This window comes from Lissotriton vulgaris, unplaced genomic scaffold (assembly GCF_964263255.1).
Source record: "Lissotriton vulgaris unplaced genomic scaffold, aLisVul1.2 SCAFFOLD_556, whole genome shotgun sequence".
NCBI lineage: Eukaryota > Metazoa > Chordata > Amphibia > Caudata > Salamandridae > Lissotriton > Lissotriton vulgaris.
Genome location: NW_028248468.1, coordinates 203,976 through 228,786, shown reverse-complemented (window position 1 = coordinate 228,786; position 24,811 = coordinate 203,976). Strand labels below are relative to the sequence as shown.

The following is a 24,811-nucleotide window of genomic DNA, read 5'->3' as shown; positions in this document are numbered from 1 at the left end:
CTGACCACAGTCCACTAATGAAGGCGGGCTGGGCGCGTGGGCCTCAGGTCCCTCACACCAGAGGTCCTGGTCGATCCCATCACATTTAATGGTGTCTCTCTCAGCTCTTGAGTAAGTGTCTGGAGGAGTGAAATATCAGGAGATCAATAGCCACAATAAAGAGCATTACAGCAGTGTAATAAAAGAAAGATGTGCACATTCTTTCAAGTTGAATGAAATGTAATTTCATTCAGAAAACCATCTTTCCGTTACCCAGCGTTGTTCACGTTATTAATATTGACCTCAGGATAAACGTTATACTTCGCTCCTTAATATAGTCTGGAGAGAAGAGATTTCAGTTTCAAATTTTACCTTTTAAGAAGCAATTCGACACGCTTCATTTAGGACTTCATCTAAGGAGGGCTGAAGCCGCGGAATTAAATGTGAAATCCTACCTTAATGTTCACTTCTGAAATCAATGCGGGTCTGTGGAGAACGCGGCTGAGTGTTCACACTGAGGTTACCGCAGTGAGACTGGGGTGCGGTGAAATGCAATGTAAACATGGAGCATCGAATATTCTCAGCCGTGGAAAGATGTGTTTGAATTGCATCCTATAGCTCCTTCTACGTCCCATTTGTCTCTTCCAGTGACTGAAAAATACCATGCATTCGTTTTGCAAAGAATTTCTTAAGGTTTAAGTCAAATGAATGCCTGAATAAAGTGGTATGTTAGGAGTTTGTAAACTGCGCATGATTCATGATGGCGCAAGTACAGGTGTGTGGGAATATAGAGTCCCAGCTATGAATCTCGTTTCAGCCATGCGTTGTCGCAGCGAATGAACATTTAATCCTAAGGCAATTTTGTATCTTTAGCAGCACTTTATAGCAATGGCTAAAAACAAATCTAAAGGGCAGAAACCAAAGAACGTTTTCCACGTGGCAAACAGCAAAACGCTGAAAGCAAAAAACAAAGCCAAACCGGTTACGACCAATCTTAAAAAGGTGAGTTTAGTTAAATACCTGCCAACAGTATTGCGTAGTGTATCCAGTTATCTTTCTTTAGTCAACAAGCGATGGTCCTTTGGTGCTGCGATTGTTTAAATCAGAGACTCTGAAACATTCAGATAGCAACATTATATTCATGTATTTGTGATTTTTATATAGGATATATTTGATTCCGTTCATTTGTGTATGGCTTTGAGTAAATGCAATATCGTATTGTAAGCATGAAAACACCACTGTTTACTAAATCAATATCTTTTATTTTTACCTACTGACACTTATATTTTATGCATCCTGGTGAGGTCGCTGGAGAATATTTCTCTATTTAGGTCTGGCTGTAGACAGTTTAAGCGAGTGCAATTCCTGGTGTCAGTAGGAGGTGACCTAGCTTAGGACACCCCCGCGCCGCACGGCCACCAGCTGCTGCGTGTGCCTCCCGCCACCCGCCTGCCTCGCTGACCCTGCCGCCGCCGGCTGACCACGCCCCCTGCCACCGAGCGGTGTGGTCTCCTGCGGTCTAGTGCTGTGTTCGCTGTGATTTTAGGGTCCTGTGCCCCGTTTTTCCTTGCTGTGTGCCCCTTTGCTGTTAGTGAGATTGTCTTTTGCTTTTGTTGTATTTTTCTATCGCCTGTCCCCCTGTTCTCGCTCCCCGCTTCCCGCCTCCGCCGCTAACCACGCCCCCTTTCTTTCTGTGCCCTCCCCGCTCCCGCCTCCCAGCTGCTCCGCCCTCCCTCGCACTTCGCCATATATGGCGACCGTGCGAACGCGCAGCGGTCACGCGCAGCGGGAGCGCCGATTGTGCGCCGAAGGCGCGCCAAAGGTAAGCCCGTCTGCACCCGTCCGCGCCTGGACCGCGCTCAGTGCCGGAACCCCTGGCCCCCGCAGACCCCTGCCCACCCGCCGGACGTACGACGCCGCCACCCTCAACGCACTCAACGCCGGCCGAGTCCCGGGCTGCTACCGAGCCACCCCGAGACGCACCCACGGACCCTTCTGCTGCAACGCCTGCAAGTTCACCTGCATCCGGACCTGCACCACTCCAGCAGTGCCCAAGACCTCGACGAGCAACAGCAGCAGCCACCTGAGATGCATCCTGCTCAACACCCGCTCCGTCCACAGGCACGCCATCGAGATCTGGAACCTGCTCGACACCACAGCCCCAGACGTCGCCTTCTTCACGGAAACCTGGATGAACGCCTCCTCCGCGCCTGACATCGCCATCGCCATCCCAGACGGCTACAAGATCATCCGTAGGGACCGCATCAACCACACCGGAGGAGGCATCGCCATCGTCCACAGGAACACCATCCGCATCACAACCAACACCGATGACACCCTCTCTACCGCCGAGCACCTGCACGTCCAAGTCCACATCAACCCCAAGACCACCCTCAGAGGCACCCTCATCTACAGACCCCCCGGACAACGCACACAATTCAGCGAAGACATCGCCGACTTCATCAGCCCGCACGCCCTCTGCTCCGCTGACTACATCCTCCTAGGGGACCTCAACTTCCACCTGGAGAACAACAACGACCGCAACACCACCACCCTGCTGGACAACCTCGCCAACCTGGGACTCAAGCAACTGGTGACCACCCCCACCCACTACGCCGGACACACACTCGACCCAGTCTTCTCATCCAGCAAGGACATCGCCTTCAGCCACGCCACCGGACTCCACTGGACGGACCACAGCTGCGTCCACTTCAGCTTCGCAAGGACCACGATCCACCACCACCAGCAACAGGCTGCACGCAGGAACTGGAACAAGGTCACAGCCGACCAGCTCGCGTCCTCCCTGAGCACGAACCCTCCCACCAGCACAACGAACCCCAGCCAGGCGGCCACCAACCTCACGAAGTGGATCAACGACTGCGCAGACGAGCTCGCCCCCCTGAGGACCCCGCCCAGCAGACCCGGCAGCAAGAAAGCCCCATGGTTCACCGACAAACTCAAGCACTCCAAGAAGAACTGCCGAGCCCTCGAGAGAACCTGGCGCAGAGACCCAACACCGGACAACATGACTGCCCTTAAGCTCGCCACCGGGAAACACCACCAACTCATCCGCGCCACCAAGAAAACTGCCTTCAAGGAACGACTGGACAACAACGCCCACAACAGCAAGGAACTCTTCAACATCGTCAAAGAGCTCTCCAACCCCAACGCCGGAAACAACGACATCACCCCTTCGCAAGACCTCTGCAACTCCCTCGCCTCCTACTTCCACAACAAGATCGCGGACATACACAACAGCTTCAGCACTCAACCGACGAGCACCACGACTGAACCACCGCCCCCCACCACCACCCTCCGCGCCTGGACTCCGATCAGCACCGAAGACACCATCCGCACAATGAACTCCATCCACTCCGGATCTCCGACCGACCCCTGCCCTCACCACGTCTTCAACAAGGCCGACGCTATCATCGCACCCCACCTGCGGGACATCATCAACACCTCCTTCGACACCGCTACCTTCCCGGAGAGCTGGAAGCACGCCGAACTCAGCGCTCTACTCAAGAAGCCATCGGCTGACCCCACCGACCTCAAGAACTACCGCCCCATCTCGCTGCTCCCGTTTCCTGCAAAAGTCATCGAGAAGACCGTCAACAAGCAGCTGGCCGCCTTCCTCGAGAGGAACGGATCCCTCGAACCCTTGCAGTCTGGCTTCCGGCCCAACCACAGCACCGAGACCGCCCTGATCGCAGTCACAGATGACATCCGAGCGCTGCTCGACAACGGAGAAACAGCGGCCCTCATCCTCCTTGACCTCTCCGCGGCCTTCGACACTGTTTGCCATCGTACCCTAGCACAACGCCTCAGCAACATCGGAGTCCAGGAGAAGGCACTGGAGTTGATCATCTCCTTCCTCGCCGGAAGAACACAGAGAGTCCGCCTCCCCCGTTCAGATCTGAAGCCACCGAAGTCATCTGCGGCGTCCCTCAAGGCTCCTCACTCAGTCCAACCCTCTACAACATCTACATGAGCCCCCTCGCAGACATCGCACGCCAGCACAACCTCAACATCCTCTCCTACGCCGACGACACCCAGCTGATCCTCTCCCTTACCAACGACCCCGCACCCGCCAGAGCCAACCTTCACGAAGGGATGAAAGAGGTAGCTGAATGGATGAAGAACAGCCGCCTGAAACTGAACTCTGACAAGACGGAAATCCTCATCCTGGGATCCTCACCCTCCGCCTGGGACGACTCCTGGTGGCCCCCCGCCCTAGGCAGCGCACCCAAACCAACAGACCACGCACGCAACCTGGGCTTCATCCTGGACTCCTCCCTCTCCATGACCAGACAAGTCAACGCCGTCTCCTCGTCGTGCTTCAATATCCTGCGCATGCTACGTAAGATCTTCCGGTGGGTCCCCACCGAGACCAGGAAGACGGTCACCCAGGCCCTCGTCACCAGCCGTCTGGACTACGGCAACACCCTCTACGCCGGAACCACCGCCAAACTCCAGAAGAGACTCCAGCGGATCCAGAACGCCTCAGCACGACTCATCCTGGACATCCCCCGTCGCAGCCACATCTCCGTACACCTGAGAGATCTGCATTGGCTCCCGGTCAACAAGAGAATCACCTTCCGTCTCCTCACCCACGCACACAAAGCCCTACACAGCCAAGGCCCAGGATACCTCAACAGCCGCCTCAACTTCTACGCTCCCAAACGCCAGCTTCGTTCGACCAGCCACGCCCTCGCCGCCGTCCCCCGCATCCGCAGAGCCACCACAGGGGGACGGTCCTTCTCCTACCTCGCCGCCAAGACATGGAACTCCCTCCCCACCCACCTCCGCCTGACCCAGGACCACCTCGCCTTCAGGAAGCAACTCAAGACCTGGTTGTTCGAGCAGTAGCGGATCAGCCCCCCCCCCCCCCCCCCCCCAGCGCCTTGAGACCCTCTGGGTAAGTAGTGCACTATATAAATACGATGATTGATTGATTGATTGATTTCTTGTTTCTTAGTTAAGCTCAGTGTTGGACCTGCCCCTCTCTGCAGGGTCACCCCCAAACGTTGTGCCTTCCTCCTATGTTTTTTACTGAATTTGTTTTTGTTGGCCTTAGGACTCTGTGCACTTTACCACTTCAAACTAGTGCTAAAGAGATTGTGCTCTTTCCTTAAAAACATCTTAGATTGGCTTATACTCAATTTTCACATTTAATGTACCCATACGTCCCTAGTAAAGTGACACTACGTGTACTCAGGGCCTGTAAATTTAATGCTACTGGTGGGCCTGCAGCACTGATTGTGCTACACACTTGAGTAGCCCTTGAAATATGTCTCAGGCCTGCCATTGCAGAACCTGCCTGTGCAGTTTTAATCTGCCATTTTGACCTGGCAAAATAAACATTTTTGCCAGGCCCAAACATTTTGCCAGGTCCAAACCTTCCCTTTTAATACATATAAGTCACCCCTAGGGTAGGCTCTGTGCATCCCAGAGGGCAGGGTCAATGTATTTAAAAAGTAGAATGTATAGGGTAAGTTTTACATGTCCTGGTAGCAAGTAACTCTTACATTTGTTTTGAAGGCCTACCTCTTCCATAGGATAACTTTGGAAGCACCTTACTACATTTTATAAATGTAATTTCCAAATGGGAAAGGTAATCAGATCATGTTTGGTGTTTCTGCATCCTAAGTTAAATACTAACTTATGGTAAAGTCGCATTTTTTATTACAATTCTTAAAAGATTTCACTCTTAGAAAGATTACATTTTCCTGCCTTAGCCATTTTGTGCTTGTAGCCTGTCTCTGACCACATGACTAGGTGTAGCTGACAGTTGAGCATTGTGTATTCCTCCTATTCAGCCACACACAATAGGGAGCTTAGGTACACCTGGATGGGCCATCCCTGGCAGTATGGGAGGGAGATGCTGAGCACAGCTCTACTTACACTTGAATAGGCTGGGTCCTGCCTCCACACAAAAGGCAGCAAACCCCCTGCAGTTAGTCTGGAATGGGGACAGAGAAAGCAGGATGCCTGGGGACTTTAAGGGGAAAAGTTGAGAAGATTTAGCACCACTTCAAAGGCACAACTGGGTTTAAATCCTGGATGTCACACAGATTTCAGAGAGAAAGTAATACAGTGGCCAGGCCTCAACCTACTGAGATGATTTTTTGAGGAACATTTGAGTCATTTAATATGTGGCTATTGATCCTCAGTACAATGTGGCCTTTAATCAGTAAGATAATTAAGTGCATTGAAAATTATTGCAGAGAGATACAGGTCACAAGTTTGAATCCTGTTATGCCTGGTTCAGCCTTTCATCCTTCAATATTGAGTTGGGTAATAGCAGCCTCGGCCACTACAGGTAAGAGCGGTGAGGATGTGGGGCCAGTTGAGGGGGTATTTTGAGAGACGACCACGAAGGAAAATTAATTATTTATTTCATTTCCCCTCGTGGTTGTCTCTCGAAATCCCTCCTCACCTGGCCCCATTGCCCCACCGCTCTTACTTGCAGTGGCCGCGGCTGGGTAATAGTAGCATTTTTTGTTCAAGAACCTTAACAATGGCGTGAGCTGTACAAATAAGCAATTAATATTGTCTTTATTATTATTGTAATTATTTTTAGTAGTAGTAGTATATTTTTTCCTGTTCTTGTTGATGTTAAACTTCTTGAACCAATTCATACTCGAGTGAGGATTCTGTGACCCAGACTTTTGCACACCAGGGCACTTTACCCTGCATAAGTTCTGCTTTCATTTTAACTGCATTTTTAGAACAAATTTGTGCTATGGGGTGATAGATGATGCTGAATAAAAATATATTTTCTTGCCATTGCTGCGCTGTCAGTGGTGTATTCCAGAATTTTCGAAACAGCTGGCGGTGACACACCCTGAAAATGATACGCCAACAATGCTCAAATCCCCTCCCTCCTGGAAAAGAAACAGAAACGCAGCTTAAAATCCCATTATGCTTGAATCACATTTTCATCTGAAAGAGAAGCGAGTGTCCTTTGCATTAGTGAGCTAAAACTGAAAATCTTCTGATGGGAGGACTGAGTCCAATTTATTGCCCTTAATTTGACCCGCAAACCTTGGAACATTCCCATCAACATCACCAAAACTAAGAAACATGGCGCATTATCTTTAATGCTTTATGGTATATGAGAACTCAGTGGTAAAAAAGGTCACCCCTAAGGGTTTGCAAGGTCTTTTTGATAATTCCTTATGAAGTACTTGTAATTCGCACCAAAATTATAAAAAAAACTCATTAAGTTCTTTTGAGTGAGGCACTTCACATGAAAATCATGACTTTCTCAAGGACTTTACATGCAAGTATAAATTGTATTTAGTCATTCATGTGGAACAATTAAGCAAGATAAGCACTCAAGTACAAAATGGTGATGATGTCCTAGCACAAGATGGCTTCAGAATACTTCACCAAGAAAAGCTAAGCAAGTTCTGGGCTTGATCACAAATGCTTGTGGGTTGACAGCACCTACTAACACTAGAGGGAGAAAACGAAACATATGTATGTGTTTATTCTGTTTTTAGCTTACTTCGCCTACGGTTCAATAACCACAGCTGCGGGTGCAAAGTCACAATTTATTGATGGCATGACATGACAGCCATTCATTCAGTGACTCCAGAAGTCAATATAGCAAAGAACCTTGACTTTATTTATTTACTTAAGAGCTTATAAGCGCATGGTTACTCCAACGGAGTGTCCCAGCGCTAAGACATCACAGTCTGCGACAGAAGAGCCCTATCCCCCCAAGGGACCACAGGCCCCTTGCATACGCGGTAACTTCACAACCGGTGCGCTCAACACCAATCCCCCGGGGTAACTGAAAAAAACAGGTTTTACGTTTTTTACGAAACATGACTTCAGATGAATACATCCGAATTCCAATTTCTGCCAACTTGTTCTGTGTAAACAGTCGCTTTGTCGACTTATGCGTGCTGCCGAGGAGCACCCTCTGTCCTTATTTGCAAACATAATGAATCTGACAAGCCCCTCCCCAAAGGACATGACTTATAGTCCCTCTGACCACTGCTCAGCAGGACCCGTTTCTTCGGATGGAAACTTGGGTCTAATGTTCAACACATATAAACTCAAACGTCTTCTGCCTGAAAATGATACATTATGCTTTAATATTGCTCAAAGTTTTGTTCTTGTTTTTTTTTATTCTCAAAAACTTTGTACAATTCTTTGATCTAAGTTACTGAGCAAGTATTCGCGTAGTTTATATCTCCAAATGCAAGTAGGATAGAATTGTCCTTCATCAGGGGTACAAATGTACATTGTGCTTGAAAATAAGCTGTGGCCTTCTATAGATAAATCGACCAAACTTTTGTTTGCGTATTTCGATGACTGTGCTGGGTGAAAAGAATACGCCTAAGAGTGGGCTCACTACGCGAACAATGCGCTATGATGTAATATTTACAACTGGAATACTTTTGACCTTACATTTGTTGAACATTAGTAACAAGGTGGCATCTAAAGAAAGATCCCCAGGTGATCCTACATAGCAGTGCGCAGAGGGGCTTCTTGACAGTTCCTCTGGGGAGCAGCTTGCCTTTTTCCTGAATTGTGAGCCACATAGATTGACACAGGTGGTCAGGAACAGAAGGCTCTCAGACATGAGTGTCAGTATTGTTTAAATGATACCGAGTTAAACATTAAGGGGCAGATTTATGTCGGACATGCGCCACGTTTACGCCGCCGTTGCGTGACGCAACGGCGCGGAAACGTGGCACATCCCTGCGACCTATTTACACAACGTGACGCATCTAGGCAGATGCGTCACGTTGTAAAGCCCTGCGCCACATGGAACCTGCGTCAGGTTTCATGTGGGCGTTCTGTCGCAGGGTGGGCGTTCCCTCGTAGGAAAGCCCCGTAAAACTGACGCAGTGAAATCTACAAGATTTCACTGAGTCAGTTTTACGACGCTGCTGCGTCAAATCCTTACGCCTGCTTGAAGCAGGCGTAAGAAGTGACGCACCACGTTATGTATGGGTGGCCTCTGTACATTGCAGGAGTTGCGTCCCACTTGCGACGCTACTCCAGCAATGCGCCACCCGTACACCACAAGATGCGTCACGCATCTGCCCTTCCTTGCACCATTGTGCGCCGCATTGTAAATGCGTTAAGTAAGAACAGGGTTAACCCAAAGAAGTCGCTGGGACCTGGGTAGCTAACGTTAAGAGTAAGGGGTCCCAGTGAAAGAAAGAACATGTAATTACATAAATTATTAGAATAATGCTAATCAACAAAGAAAATACCTCTATAATGTTTTAATCACATTATAGGAAAAGAGCGATATTACACATTCACAAAGCGTATACAATTGTAGTGGTATAGGTGCCCCTTTCTTTGTTGATTAGCATTATTCTAATAATTTATGTAATTACATGTTCTTTCTTTCACTGGGACCCCTTACTCTTAGCATTGTAAATGCGGCGCATCTGTGGTGATGCAAGGAGGGAATTGCGTGACGCATCAGTTCTGGCGCATCCCTGCTGATTTCCAGAGATGCGCCAGAACATGTAAATATGCCCCTAAGAGTTTGCTAGATGCGACACATGTTAAGGTGACTGTCTTGAAATGTAATGCTGGAATCATCTGACAAGTCAGAGGTGTTTGATTGTTGCTGTAAGGTTCTTCTACCACATTAAATAATAATACATTATTCAGATGCAACTGAAGTTTTCTTAAAATTATTTCCTTACCAATATCCATCTCCAGTAGGGAGCCCAGTGTATGATCCTATTCAGTGGACTATTTCAAATAGAATTAATACTCAAAAAGCCTCGGACGTCCCTTCTGTTATAATAAACTTGTTATTTCTGTGTAAGTGCTCCCTCCAAACATTTGTGGGCCCTAAATCTCAGATAAAGAACACAAAAGTCCCTGACAGGTAGATGCTTCCAGGTCATGTGCTATGTTTCCACTGTCTTTAATCCAGTGCATTAGCGCACACCATTTTATAGATGCTTTAGGCACACGAAGTGTTGCTGCTTTTTTGGGGTCTGCACGTGTGGTAATTTCCTTTTTTCATCGAAAAACTACCCCTTAAACTTTACACCTGCCGGTTCGTGCCGCCTTACCTAAACAGTGAGTTTTTTCCTGAGAGTTCCCAAGATATGTATTTGTTTTGAGAATTTACGATCTGCAAGGTGATATCTATGTGCTCGTGGCGTGTAACGTGAGCCCGGGCGGGTCAGGGGGCAGGTGTTATGAGATGCCTGGACGGTGTGCGCGGGACAGGCACCTGCAGGAGCAGCGCAGCTTCTTGCGGCAAAGAAGGCGGGAAGAGCGGGGCTCCCTGCTCGCCTGTGAACATAAAGCAATGCTGCCCAGAGGCCAGAGACATGCACCTGACAGGAGTCAGCCGGTTCCCAAGAGATTGGGTTCCACTCTGGGAACCGTCCCCATGGCCTCAGTGACCAGACACATAGGAGAAAAGAAAGAAACTGCAAGAGAAAGAGGGAAGAGGGGAAAGAGAGAATTAATCCTTGAGAATAGCGGTGTGACTATATGAGATATGTGCACTTGAAGGGACAGTGCATGTATGCAAGGAATGTGAACCTGCAGAAAGGCCCTGAACAGCAGCACCAGTATGCGGGTACTTAGGCCCAACAGTGGTTAGGGTAAATTATATTCTATTTTATCATCATCATCAAAATACCTTATTTCTGTCATGTGACCATAAAATTGCAAATGTAATAAATGCATATAATACATACAAATAGCAGCAGTCATAGGTATACAGTCCCATGTCCAATAAATGATCAAATAAGTAATTATACAATGTCCTCTGAAGGGACAAATGACTCAAAACAACATCAACCTACAGAAATCCTAGAACTGGACTAAGGGGGTCCGCCTCGTTGAATGTCTAGTCCATGTCAATCTGAGGATAACTTAATCTTAATGCTCTTAATTACCTCTAAGAGCACATATCTATTTGTGTATATCAAGGTTAAAAATGGGGTCTTGGGTTTTAGTTAAAATCCTTAGGTAAAAACCAAGTCTTTGGACCATTAAAATAGAATTTAGTAAAGAACAGAATAATAGCAGCAAAGAAAGCCAATTAGTCTCCACACTCCTCTGCAAAAGATTCCTAGCAAATAAAAACATTAATACTGTTTAAAAAGACCATCCCCAGCAAACTGGCCTGGGCCTTCACCAAGGAGCACAGAAACGTGCGTGGCTTAGGCGTGGGTAATATAATCACAGGAATACCTTGTGTACACACCACATTTTAGACAGCAAATACATTCAGTTGTTGGTTGTCATACTTCAGGAGCCTGAATGCTTCTACACAATGCGGGGTCCCCACGTTTCTGCACAGTCGGATCAGCCATTGATTTTTATTTTTGTAACTTAATTTTTCAAATCCGTAAACGCAGGGGTATCAGCCATCTTGATCTGGATTGTTTTTAGCCTGGGCAAAAGAAAAATAACTGGAGCTCTGATTCTGTGGCTTCACCACAGGCTGGACACCCTAAGGGGGCTGAGCCTGGCCCTTTTGTCGGAAACCAAAGTAAACAAAGTAATCCATGACTAATTGGACATAGAGTTTCGTAGCTAGGTCTGGCTGAATTTCATCTGGGAAAAGCTCAAAACTATAGCTATCTTTTATTCCAATAAAAGTTGCTGGCAGTGAACCAAGTGTTTAGCTCCAATGAAGGAGATCGAGTTAATGCCCCCTATAACTTCCGACAAGTTCAGTCCTACATGTCGTAGGGCAGGACACTATTGGATTGCTTCACATGTTCGTTTTGCCAATACTATGAAGTGTGTCCCTAATGTATGTGAACCAGGTTAGTTTCCCAGGGCCAGGTAGTCCCGGTACCTATTACAGCTGTAGCCTGTAGGAAGTCAGTTCCGGGGTGGCTCAGATGCGTCACCAAAAAGTGAGCAGTCTAAGTCCTAGGACTTCTGAAATTGGTCTAACACCTAGATTAAGTCAGAGTGGGCCAAATGGAGCACTAGAAGGAAGGCTAACTAACTGCCTGGTGAAATTATTTTCAGTTCTGGATAAGTTTTTCATCAGGCAATACCCCCATAGTTCCGCCCCATACATGCTGGCACCCCTAGCTTGCAGTTTGGGTTTTCAAAACATTTTCCTGTGCACTTTAGCCAGCCCCTCTGATATCTGTACTTGCATGAGGCTCGTTTTTGCAATATGTGTCAACCAGTCCATGTGTTAACTTAGGGTGACCCCTAAATATTCAAAAGGGGGATACCATTCAGGCAAGGATTGGGGTGTGTGGAATTTGCTGGATTAAAAAACATGTATTTGGTCTTCTGGATGTTAATTACTAGCCCTCTGGTGCTACAGAAAAGATTAAACCTGTCGAGAATGTTCTTGGATGCCCATTGGTGACTTGGAGAGGAGAAGGGTGTCGTCAGCAAACACCAATGCCGATACTTTATTCAGAGAAATCTTGGGGGCATCATTGTACTTCACCCTATTTAGTGTATTTACCAAAGCATTGGTATATAGGCAGAATAAAGTGGGGGCCAGCACACATACTTGCCTGACACCTCTGTTCACAAGTGGCATAGACAGCTCCCCATGTTTCTCATATCTAATCTGGGCAAAGTTTCCCTCATGTGGTCTCCTGCTAATATTACAAAAATATGGGGGAATCCCAATTTCATTTAATACTTCTATTTCAATGGCATATATAGTGCTTCCTATCCATGATGAGGCACTAAACCGCTTTGAGGACAAGTAACACTACTCTATGCATACTGATTACAAATGTATTATAGAGTTGTCACACAGTTCGCACAAAGTTGCAATGCACTTTGTCATGCAATCTGCAATCTTGTGAAGCTGTCACAAACAATCATGCAATCTGTCATACGTTATGTTATGTTATGTTATGTTATGGACATTTATTATGCACACAGCTGCTCCAGCAAAGGAGCGTCCTGGCGCAAGACAAGGTAACAACATAACACAGCTAAAAGAGGCAACAGACTGAAAAGTGAAAAGAATTTAAGAGAATAAAAAGGTCTTAATGGCCCTACGAAATGAAAAAAGATCATCAAGGGCACGGATCTTTGGAGGCAGGGAGTTCCACAAGGCCGCAGCACATACTCAGAATGAGCGGCCACCAGCCCGACTCCGCTTGAACCGGGGGACTACTGCAAGTTCAAGGCCCAACGAATGTAAAGAGCGGGCAGGAACATAGGGAGACAAAAGGTTCAAAAGAATCTGAGCAGGGGAGCCTTTAAGGATTTTATGAGAAAGACAAAGCACTTTAAATTGGATTCTCTGCTTAACCGGCAGCCAATGAAGGGAGCGCAGAGTGTTGGCAGCGGAGCAGAACCTGGGCAGACCCACCACTGCTCTAGCTGCCGCGTTTTGCACACGTTGAAGACGAGTGATTTCAGCCTGGTTTATCCCTACCAAGAGGGAGCTGGCATAATCAAGCCGGGAAATCCCCGTCGCCTGCACCACGAGCTGCCTGGTCGGAGCGTCGAAGAATTTCAGTACAGGTCTTAAGCCACGCAGGATGCCGAAACAGCATGCAGCGGTTCTCTTTGTGTGGCAGACAAAGCTAAGGGCAGGATCTAGCCACACCCCGAGATTTTTTACCTCCGAAACCGGAGTCGGGGTGGGCCCAAGCTCTGGAGACCACCACATATCGCCCCAGAGTTCCGCCTGCTTGCCGATAATCATGATCTCTGTCTTTTTTGCGTTCAGCTGGAGACAGTTGGAGTTCTCCAGCTGGCAACCGCCCGAAGTCCATTCTGGAATCTTGGGGCGTCCGAACGAGAGTCCCAGCTGAGCGTGACCGCCAGCTGGGTGTCGTCAGCGTATGACACCATAGTCATACCCCACTGCTTGACGACATCAGCCAGCGGCCTCACTGAAAGATCGATCGGCAAGAAAGGAGCGGATCCACTGAAGAGCAGGGCCAACGACGCCAGCTTCCTCCAAGCGCTGAAGAAGAATCCTGTGCGAGACGGTGTCAAAGGCGGCGCTAAGATCTAATAAAACAAGCGCCGCCGTTTGACCCGAATCTAGCACAGTGCACAGGTGCTCCACCATGAAGAGGAGGGCTGTCTCCGTGCTGTGCCCGGCTCGAAAGCCGTTTTGCGTGGCGTCCAAAATGTTGGCCCGCGAGAGATGGTCTGAGAGAGCCGTGTTCACATGAGCCTCCGCTACTTTTGCCGGCCACGGAAGAAGCAATATCGGACGGTAGTTCTCAGGTTTACTAGAGTCCAAAGAAGGCTTCTTCAAGATGGGCATAACCACCGCCTGCTTCCACTTGGCGGGTACCAATCCTGAAGCAAGCGAGATATTAATCAGAGAACAGACCGGTAAGAGACCAAAGGATGACGGGTCTCTAAATAAAGCCGGTCTTAGAGGGTCTGCCGGAGAGCTAGACTTAATTTGCTGCGCCAGTTTCTTGAAGCTCTCAGGAGACAGGCAGGGAAAAGTATGTAGAACATCCTGCACTGGAGGGTTAGGAGAACCTCCACCCTGCGGCATAGCAGTGGGAAAGGCTCGATAGATGGCATGGACTTTTTCAAGAAAAAAGGCCGCCAAGGTTTCACAATGTGAAATGGAACAATTTTCATTCACAGAGGACTTTTTTGCCACCAGATCTTTAAGAGCCTTATAGATGGTTTTTGATGGATTGGGGCTGTTGCGGAATTCAAGGGCATAGAACGCCGCACGGGCTCTGCAGACAGCGCAATGGTAGGCTTTGATGGTGGCCAGATACAGGGCTTTTTTACTGGTATCATATGTTTTCCGCCATTCTCTTTCAGCGCGTCTGCACGTACTTTTAAGTGCGCGCAGGGATCCATCATACCAGGGACTGGGGTCCCTTGTTCCGCATTTGCTCATAGTCACCGGAATGAGGGAATCAAGGGCCCGAGTGACCCATTCACAGAAGAGGTCGTAGCCCGTTTCCACAGAATCTAACGGGCCCAACGGGTCCTCAGACAGAAGGTGATAAAAATCCTTGAGCTTTAGTTTATTCCAGTGTCGTCGAGGGACAGCTCGGACCGTAGGTTTAAGAGGGTGCTCATATAGTGGGCACTGGATCGTCACCAAGCAATGGTCCGTCCAGGCCAGGGGGATAGGGGTTGTGACCCTGGCCTCTGCAAGGTTCGTAAAAAAAGGGTCCAGAGTATGTCCTCCTACATGAGTGGGATACGTGACCAGTTGAGACAGTTGAAAGGCCTCGAGGTCGGCCAAAGTACTACTCACGGCAGGGGCGGTCAGATTGTCGAAATGGAGATTCAGATCCCCAAGAATGGAGAAATTAGCACACCCTACAGCCAGCGTGCTAATAGCGTCTGGGAGTGCCTCCCTGAACGCCACTTCACTGCCTGGAGGACGATAAATCACCATACCAGACAAAGAGAAGTGGGGGGTGATGGAAATTTTAAACGAGGCACTTTCACAGCCTGCGATTTTTAAGCCTCTCCAATCGCAAGGGTAACAGGACCTGACAGCAAGCGCTATTCCCCCACCTCTGGTTAAGCGATTAAGCGTGTAAACCGAGTACTCAGAGGGGAAGGCCAGATTAAGAATAGCCGTGTCAGCCTCCTGCAACCAGGTCTCAGTCAGACAGAAGATATCGGGTGACTTATCCTTGATAAGGTCATGGATAGCTTGGTAATGTTTCACCAACGACCTAACATTCAAATTCCAAATACTAAGCTTGTGCGAGGAGTGTTTACTTCTAACAGCTGAAACCTTGCCCATACAACGGGGGAGGGCGGGGGTACCAAGCGACCACCTGCTGCAGGCACATTGGAATGGGCCACACAAAGGACTCACCCGAGCCAAATCACATCCAGAGCGTTGCTGTCTGATGGACACCAAGGCGTCCCTTGAGTAACTGAGCATCGCATCCAACACTGGAGCAAAGGGCGGAGTCCTGCCCTGTCCAACGCGACCGAACGCGGACGGGCGCAGACGGGCAGGACTCTGGCACGACTCAGGCACAGCGAAGGCACGCCCGCTGCGCGATCCCGCTGCGCTTCGTAGGGAGCTTTAAGTAGGCGTCCCTCTCTGCATCCGGCGCGCTAGAGCGCTCGCCGAGTAAGCCTCCTAAACAGCACACACCACTACAAGATGGTGCCTAAACAAGATCCCCACCCCAGGAACCGGACCCGCTCTAAAAGCGGTGCAAATGCCGATTATGATGCGAGTAAGGGGAGTGATTAAGCCCTGGTTAAAATCAGGGGAAAGGCAACAAAGATAAACATAAATAGTAAACAGGAAATTTAAAAATGCGAAACAGCAAATTAAGCGCGAAGCGCTGAGCAGCGTTCTGGTACCTTGTCAGTACCATATTTCTTAAGAAGGTTATGAATTCTGTCATACATGTGGTCGTTCAGGTGATTGGCCATGTGGTCATGTAGTCATCGGGCAAGTGGTCACAAGAGCAGTCTCTCAAGTGTATAACTACCATCTGACAACAGTGGATCAGTTAAATATTATATGTAGTCATGCTAGAAGGAGGGGTGGGTGGAAATTGCGTATTCGCGCTACACAATGCTCTGCAAAACAGTAAAAAATCTGCACGAGCACGCAGAGTTCCGCGAAGACGCGGAATTGCTTGTTCCATCCATTCGCGATGCATTTTTCCTGTTCGCGAATGCTGTTTGCGTGCTCGGGGGGAAATATCTCACAAACTTGCCAATGCCGTCGCCAATTGGCGCGGCTATCTTCTTTCACTTGTCCCGCCCGATGCGTGTTTCCTGTTCGTGAACGCGGGCGCATCCGTATGAAGTGTTTGCGATCGTACACTCTCGCGGGATCGCGAGGCCGGCTACCAAAATCTTGTGCCGCAGGCGAACAGATAGGAAAACTTGTTGGCGAATGCAGGGATCCTGGTAATTCGCTCTTGCGCACGCGAACATGCATTTTGAAAGCGCGAACAAGGAAAAAAATCTGCGACGCCACGGATCGCAGAATTTTTGGCAATTCCGCGTTCTCCGCAGAACGCGGAATTGCCCAAATTCTGCAAACTCTGAAAGCGGAACGGAATTTACCACCCAGGCCTAGCTAGAAGCGACATAATTCCAGCCCTTGGTGGTACTGCAAAGTCACCAGAAAGTACAAGATTGAATGAATACAGGAGTGACAGAATCCTGGCACCTGGTAGCGAATAGCGATACTACTCCACCAAGAAAGACCCCATTGAAGTAAACACAATAGCAGCATAACATTTTCCCTTGGATCAATGCTATGTTACCATTAGATACCAAGAGGTCTGGTCACATGAGCCAATGAGATCATGGTAGAAGCTGTGTGGCTTAACCCGAGAAGTATCAAATTATTACGTAGATGCAGTATTTGGTTGCATCTCGTAGTGACTGTAGGAGGAATGTGTTAGGTTTATTGAAGAGACAGTGATCGAATAAGAGATGAAAGGACAGAGGTCAAGGCAAAAGGGCAGTTGAGTGTGCGGCCTAATGTTCAGCTTGTAAATGCCATTCACCCTTTGTCATTGAGAGCTGGCAGTGCCAGGCAGATTTCAGACTTGCTAAGGACATCCCAGGATAAGACAGAGGAGTCATCGGTGGCATTCATATTCTATAGGCAGCCGGATCAATGAACATTGGTTCTAGTCAAGACTATCAAAAGAGCAGAAATCAATGGTAACAGGAAGCCAGATAAATGCACAAGGCATCTATGCAGGAACGACAGTAGAAGACATGCATATACAAAGTTTAAAAGTTTGCTGTGTTTTACCAGACAGTTTCTGTAGAGCAAATGATCATTGTTTCTTGTAGCTCTTGAAGATGATGACTGTGATTGGTTCTTGTTGAGAGTAGTGTGACTTGTTATTGCAAAAACAGGGTGCCTGGCCTAAGGCCAAACCAGGCTAAAACAAAAGAGTTCTTTCTTTGAGTAACACTTAACCTCTAATGCCACAGTTCGAAGTATCAATACAGTTCTTTTGAAATGGGAATTCAGAAGCAATTGAGGACGTGATATGTTTGTCCACACTGACAGTACTATTATCAAGGGTCATTTAATAACAGTTTCTGAAGAGTACCTTGGAATTCCAGTATGAATTCCAGTTTCGCACACAGAGATTTACAGGTGTATCTTTGCTCATCATAAAAATGTGCAAATGCACTAGCAAAGTGCCTGTGGAGAAACCCATATTCCTGAACCCCACTAATTATATGAGGTTTTTTTATGCCCATGTCAAACCTGGAATTGGATTTACTACTTCAGTTGACAAGACAACATTTCTAACCATTTCCAGGATGGAAACGGGATGGAAAAAAGTTTGCAAATCCACACAGAATCACATGTTTTGTGGGTTTGCACAAACTTGCAAGGGCATCTCTATTGTGGAGTTGCGAGCGCACAGAGCCTGGCGTGTGAGGTGCGACAGCCTCGGAGCAGCCTAAGCAGCGACAGTGCCGGAAATCGGCAGACGACCCCAGCTGTATCCTCATTCCCGGGTGAGTGTCGCTGCGCACCATCATTTTATTGAGAAGGAGCAAGCGCGCTGTGCCCTCGAATCTGCCCGCACATCCAGCTAGGCCCCTGGCACACAGCTAACAGTCCTTTGGGATGCATGATCGGCCAGGCAGGAGGGCCGCTTATCGTGCGCCTTGAGAAGCTGCACAGGCCTGTTGAGGAGTGGACATGCCTGCCTTGTTTTTCAGACTGCCGGTCCGGGCTGCAGAGAGAGTGGAGGGTAGGAATGGGGTTTGCGACTGGAGGGACCTGTCGATCCTGGGAGTCAGCTACTTTCGGACCCAGACCAACGAGCATTCAACGTACAGGCCCAGACCAGGTGGGTGCGGGTTTGGGGGGACTCTAAGAGGATATTTTTTGTGGCAGTCCCTCACCTTTCTTCTCCCGTTGGGCACACAGAGTGCTGGCTACACCCCCAACCCGGGCATGCCTCCCTGCAATATCATTGCTCGCATTTTCAACAATAAAGACATGGACACACTCCGGCAGGCCATTAGGTACACCACAGACCTGACATTTGAGGAAGGGAAGGTCGCCCTCTATCCCGACTACACTCTTAAAGTTCAACAGATGCCGAGGAGCTTCATGGAAGTGATGCGTGAATTGAGGAACCATTAAATAAAATATATGATGCTCTCCCCGGCCAAACTCAGGGTGATAGTAGAAAGGAAGACAGGGTTTTTCGACTCCCCCGAACTGGCGGCGGAATGGCTGGAGGGATGGCGTACAGTTAATGGTGGGAAAAGTCACAGAAATACATGACCAAAGTCTGGCAAAGGAAGGGGGGGATCGGCTGACCCTCGCTCACCGCAAAGAGATGCTGACAACATTGAGGACGGCGAGAGGCGAACAGACGAAGGGACACACCCATCAGCCCTCTAAGTCGGGCCAGAGAGAGGCATGTATTTTCATTGATTATACCTATTGGGGCCCAAAAATAAAATGCAGGCTGTAATGGCCCACGATGTGCATGTATCTGGGAGGGAAGAGTCAATCACTCGCCCCTGTCGGCCTGACGCCTTTTGTGCATTATTTTGGATCGGACCTCCCCTATGGGGACTGCTGCCTCACGGCTGTCCTCCGTGCAAACTTCTGTGTGCTTCCATCCTGTTGAGTACACAGTGGCTTATATTGGTTTTCATCCCACCTTAGGTGCATTCTAGTGGAAATTGTTTTACGGGTTTTCATTTGGGTATTAGTCCACCCTGAACTCTTCGCGATTATCCTCTTGTGTATCTTCATTTTTGTTTTGAAATTCTCCTTTGGCTTAGAGCCATTTATTTAGAATGGGTGGTCCATGTGCTTATTTCTTGTTTTCACATTTATCTTTGAAGCCTCTTCTAGTTTCTTCCTGCCTAGAGTGGTCTTGATTTCGACACAGCATAATTCTTTTCTGCTCGCTCTTTCTAGCTGTATATTCAGACATTATGCCCTCCAGCATCCATGTTTGCTTTATTTTCTTCAGGAGTTATTCTTCTGTGGGTCTGTGACCCGGCTGTAAACCTTCTTTCTACCTGGGATTGCACCGCGCCCGGAGCTTTTCCTACTCTTTGCGTAGACTTGGTGGGTGTTCTGTAAGTTAGTAGCTCCTCATTCCATGTTCCTGCTTGTCATTACATTTTCTTCTTTTCTTATCTGAATGGTTGTTTCTTCTTACTGTTGTTTATTAGATGTATTCCAGCGACCGATTTTTAGTTCCTGGATGTTTTGTATCTGCTACTACCTCTTACCTTGGGACCTTGATTGGCTCCTTTCTCCAGTAGGTTGTGTCCATTACGTCGGTTTTTATGCTCTCCTCACATACTCCCGTTATTTCACTTCACTTTTTCAATTGTGGGTGAGGGAACTGGCCTGGACTGCACTTGCTTATTCGGTTTCATGGCTTTCTTAGTCTCACCACAGTAGCTTTTAGGTCTGAGCTTTTCCCTTTACACACTTGCGATATGCATCTATTCTTCACCGTTATTCTTTCATCATGTCTAGCACTATTCAGATGTTTGGACGAAGCTCTGGAGATCACTATTGGTTGGTTTATTAGCCCTTATTAGAATATTCCCAATTTATTTTGTGGGGACATAGATCGGCATTATCCCATGTTTTCTTTTTCTTTATTTTTAGATGGGGTATGGATATCCGTCCCTTCGACACCTTCATAAACCCCCCCTCCATGTGGTTCCTTTACCTCATCAGTTTTGTGCCCTGAAGAAGGTGGTGGCTACACGTTTAGCCTGACACCGAAACACGTGTCTGCACTACTAATGACAGGAGCTACCCAGTGGGTCAATGATTGAATAAGAAGAGTTTTACATTCCTTGAAAACTTCAACTTATCCCTTCATCCTTTAAACTCATGAGGAAAAACGCTATCTAACTAAAAACTATGTTTATATGAATGTTTTATTGTTACCAGAATATATATAGACTCTCTGTATAGTTTGTGATTGAACTACCTTTTCCTTATTCTTGTTCAATTGTGCAGGTTTTTGCCACCAGTAGCAGTTTGTTTAATGGTTCCTGTCCTCAACTGCTTTTTTAATGGGTCGTTGTTTTAGTGCAGTAGATGAAAGTGTATGACTGAAGTACGATTGATGTTTTGGGTGAGTTGGTGTGTGGTAATTTGATATGTTTCTGATGTTTTTTAGTGTCCTTGTTGATTCACTTGGGGTAGGGAGGATTTTTGTGTTACATTTATGTTCATTGGGTTTCATGCCAAAAGAAAGTATGTATGTTGTCCTAAACTGATTTGTTCTATGACAGACTTTAAAATAACTGGAAAAAATAAAAAAACCTCTACAAAGCATCGTGTATACCTTCTTGAGTTTGTAGTATTGTGAGTTCTGTCTCTTTTTGGCTGTTCCCCCTTGGGAAATTCTCTTGATATTTTCATTTAGAGAAGCAATGCGCAAATTTTTCATTAGAGGCAGGTGATATTTATTCCCTTCTCGCATAGGGTGTCATTGTTTGTTCGACCCACATATGTATCAGCGGACAGGATAGGTTTGTAGCAACCAGTGCAGACGCTCTCTAACTCCACACACCCAGAAAAGACTGATCCCCCAAGGTTAAGCTATTTGGGGCGGTAGGGAGGCGCCGAGCTCTCCTAGTCATTTTACCCCACCATTTGCCAGTTGTGGTTGGGTGGACATTTTAGCAGGGTAGCTAGGTGGGGGGGTTTCCCTAGTTTACCGGGTTAGTTACAGTTAGATCATTAAGCAGCAGCGAAGTATCATTCAATGCCCCCTTTCCTTTGTGGGGCTAGCGCCTTCTCTCCCAACACACGACATGTCATTACCCTCTAGCTACTGGACTCGCTTGACTATCCTGTTATGGACCGTGAAGGGTCTTGGTAACAAGATCAAGCGAGGTATGGTTCACCAATTTATCCATAAACATGCGCACAATGTCGTATTACTGCAGGAAGTACACGTATTAGGCAGCACCTGTAGAGCAATGACTCGAGGAGGCTACATGATGGTAGCACACTCAGACTAAATGACTGACTCACGGGGTGGGTATACTTATCAAGAACTCAACTCCCTATCTACCACAAAAGGCATAGGTGGACAATAAGTGCAACTATGTGGCACAGAATAGCACTTGGGAAGGGATCCAAAATAACCTATGCTCGGTTTATAGTCCACCACAGCTTCATCGTATGAGGGAGATGCTGCTCCAACTACCAGGAGGGGGCCTACTCCTGGGGGGCGATTTCAATGCAGTACTATCGTCCGACCTAGACAAACAATCCCAATCCTCAAATGATACACCACAAATCCACACTATCCAACTTTATCACTGCCTTCGGCCTTGTTGATACCTGGCGATCACAACATCAAACAGAACGCCAGAACACCAACCTCTTTGGGGCCCATCACAGTCTTTCCAGGTTAAACTACATCTTTACTCAATCCATCCATCTGGATCAAGATAGAAGAATCTCAGACCATTCCCCAATGTTGCTAGAGATATGGGGACATGCTGGCACTTCACGCGGCCCACGACCTATAAACTCTTGACGTCTCCAGGATGCCAGGATACCAAACTCACCAGGGACTTGACCCAAGCCACGACTTCCTACTTCGAATTCAATGAGGAATCAGTTGCCTCCTACCTAACTCTCTGTGAGGCTCATAAGGTCATCCGGGGCCGAGCATACTCATCAGTAGTGGAGCAAAAACGAGATAAGTAATTGGAGAGCGAAATGGGAACTTTAAAAAGGGTGGGATGTCATGGTACAAATGAGGACTGTTTGCACACCCTACACCTCAAACAAAAAGAGTACAGATACCTATTGAAGGATAGGGCTAGAATCTCCTATAGCTTATCTCAATGATGTCTATATGATGTGGGTAAGAAAACGACTAACCTACTTGCATGGCTTTAAAAGAAAGACCGAGCAAGGAGATAGGCATTGCATATCACCAATGGCTTGAGCAAGACTTTTTTTTACCACAAGGGCTTAGCAGAAATGTTTGCGTAACACTATGAGCGGCTTTACTCCCCCAAAATACATTGGTCACCCACAGATGTTAGAGATTTTCTAAGGGATATCAAACACCCCACTCTTAAAGAAGAATACCACACTTTTCTGGAAGCGGATATTGAGCCTCACAAAGTGGAATAGGTGTTGTGAGCACTGACCTCTGGCAAGGCTCTGGGACCCAATTGCCTTCCCCTTGAATTCTATAAGTGCCTTGCCTCTAAATTAGCACCTTAGATGCTTAAAATGTGTAGGGAAGTGCAGGAGACCCATGTGCTCCGAGAAGACCAACTGCTGACGACAAAAATCATAATACACAAGACTGGAAAGCCGTCGGAGTTAAGAAGTTCATATCATCCCATTTCCCTCCACAACATTGAGATCAAAGTCAGCTCTTTGCAAACAGGCTTTGACAGGTAATCACCTTCTTGGCCCATTCTGACCGATCTAGTTTTATGCCGAACAGAGGGATGCGTCTCAACCTGCGCAGGCTGTATGGGGTCATGGTGGTTTCAAGAAAATACAAGGTATCTACTATGGTAGTGTCCATGGATGCCTCAATGGTATTCAACACGATAGAATGGCCCTACATGTTCGTAGTGCTTGAAAGTATGGATTTTTGACCCAGGTTTCTGGGCTGGATGCACCTACAATATAAAGACTCGATAGCCCATGTTAAAGTCAAGGCAATGCAATGTCAAGCAATTTTACACTGGATAGAGGGACTGGGCAGGGGTGCCCACTCTCCCCATTGACATTTGCTCTCGCCTTAGACCATCTCCTGGGGGCAATTGTGGGAAGAATGCATATCCCTATAGGCAGATGATATCCTCTTTTATATGACTAATGCCCCAGAGACAATTACCTGTTTAACTCATATCTTGTGAACATTTGGTCAATATTCCAGATACATTGTAAATAGGGAAAAATCCCTCATGCTATGATAGCGTGCCCCAGGGACCTCTGTCTCCCCCTATCTAGCGGTCATTTCAAATATCAGGGCATCCACGTCACCATGGACCCCCTCCTATTTTACTGATTACATTTTGCTCCTGTCCTTGTGCAGTTTGAATCAGACGTACAACGCTGGAGAACGCTTCCTATTTCCCTTTTGAAGCAAGCTGCGATTTTTAAAATGATTACATTACTCCTCATTCTTTAGCCACTTAAAAATACTCCCCATTCAATACCCGACAAGTTCTTTCACACCACTGAATCCTTCCTCCGCTCACTTTTGTGGAACACAACCCCACCACGGATAGCCCTCTCCAAGCTGAGGCGAGGGGCATAGTATGGAGGCATTGGTAAATGTAAATGTAAATGTACAGGAATTTATATAGCGCAAATCACCGAGCGGTTTCTAAGCGCTTGCTTAGGGAACCCATCCTGGTATTCCCCTGTGAGATAACCCCGGCAGGGTATCCGCAAGGTGAAAGCCAGGCATCCCGCCAATATGGGCCGTTGTGAAGATTAAGCAAGCTATTGCCCAGAGTCGCAGAGTGTGAACCCGTGAATCGAGTAGGCACCGGAGCGAGAATTGTCGAGTCCATGGACATTTTAGGACTCAAGACCCCGCCGAGCTGGGAACTGAACCCTGGTCCCGGGCTGACCTCTGCTTCCAGGTCTGCCTCCTCTAACCAGTGAGCCACACCCTGGCATTAAGAAATATTACAGGGCATTGCACTTAGCTGTAGAAAATGGCTGGGCAATTGCAACCTGGGGCGATCCAGCCTTTAGATTGGAGAGGTTCTCAATGGGACGTGAAGGATACCTAGGTATACTCTATAATTCAGCTATGGTTAAGAATCTATTACCCTAGGCAAACACAGTAGCTCACATTTAGAGATCAGCCACGTCGTTTTTGGGCTTGAGCGAGAACCTTACTGACCTGACTCCTCTTTGGAGTAGTGG

General features: G+C 47.6%; 1 protein-coding gene across 1 annotated transcript in view; it reads left to right on the top strand.

Moving 5' to 3' along the window:
- Positions 1-775: 775 nt before the first annotated feature.
- The window catches only part of LOC147664117 (ribosomal biogenesis factor-like), a 35,427-nt gene continuing 11,391 nt past the window's right edge, over positions 776-24,811 (top strand). Inside the window, exon 1 of the mRNA XM_086949979.1 lies at positions 776-1,008. Coding sequence (XP_086806105.1) covers positions 868-1,008 — 141 coding nt within the window. The 5' untranslated portion in view covers positions 776-867. The remainder of the gene's footprint in view (positions 1,009-24,811) is intronic.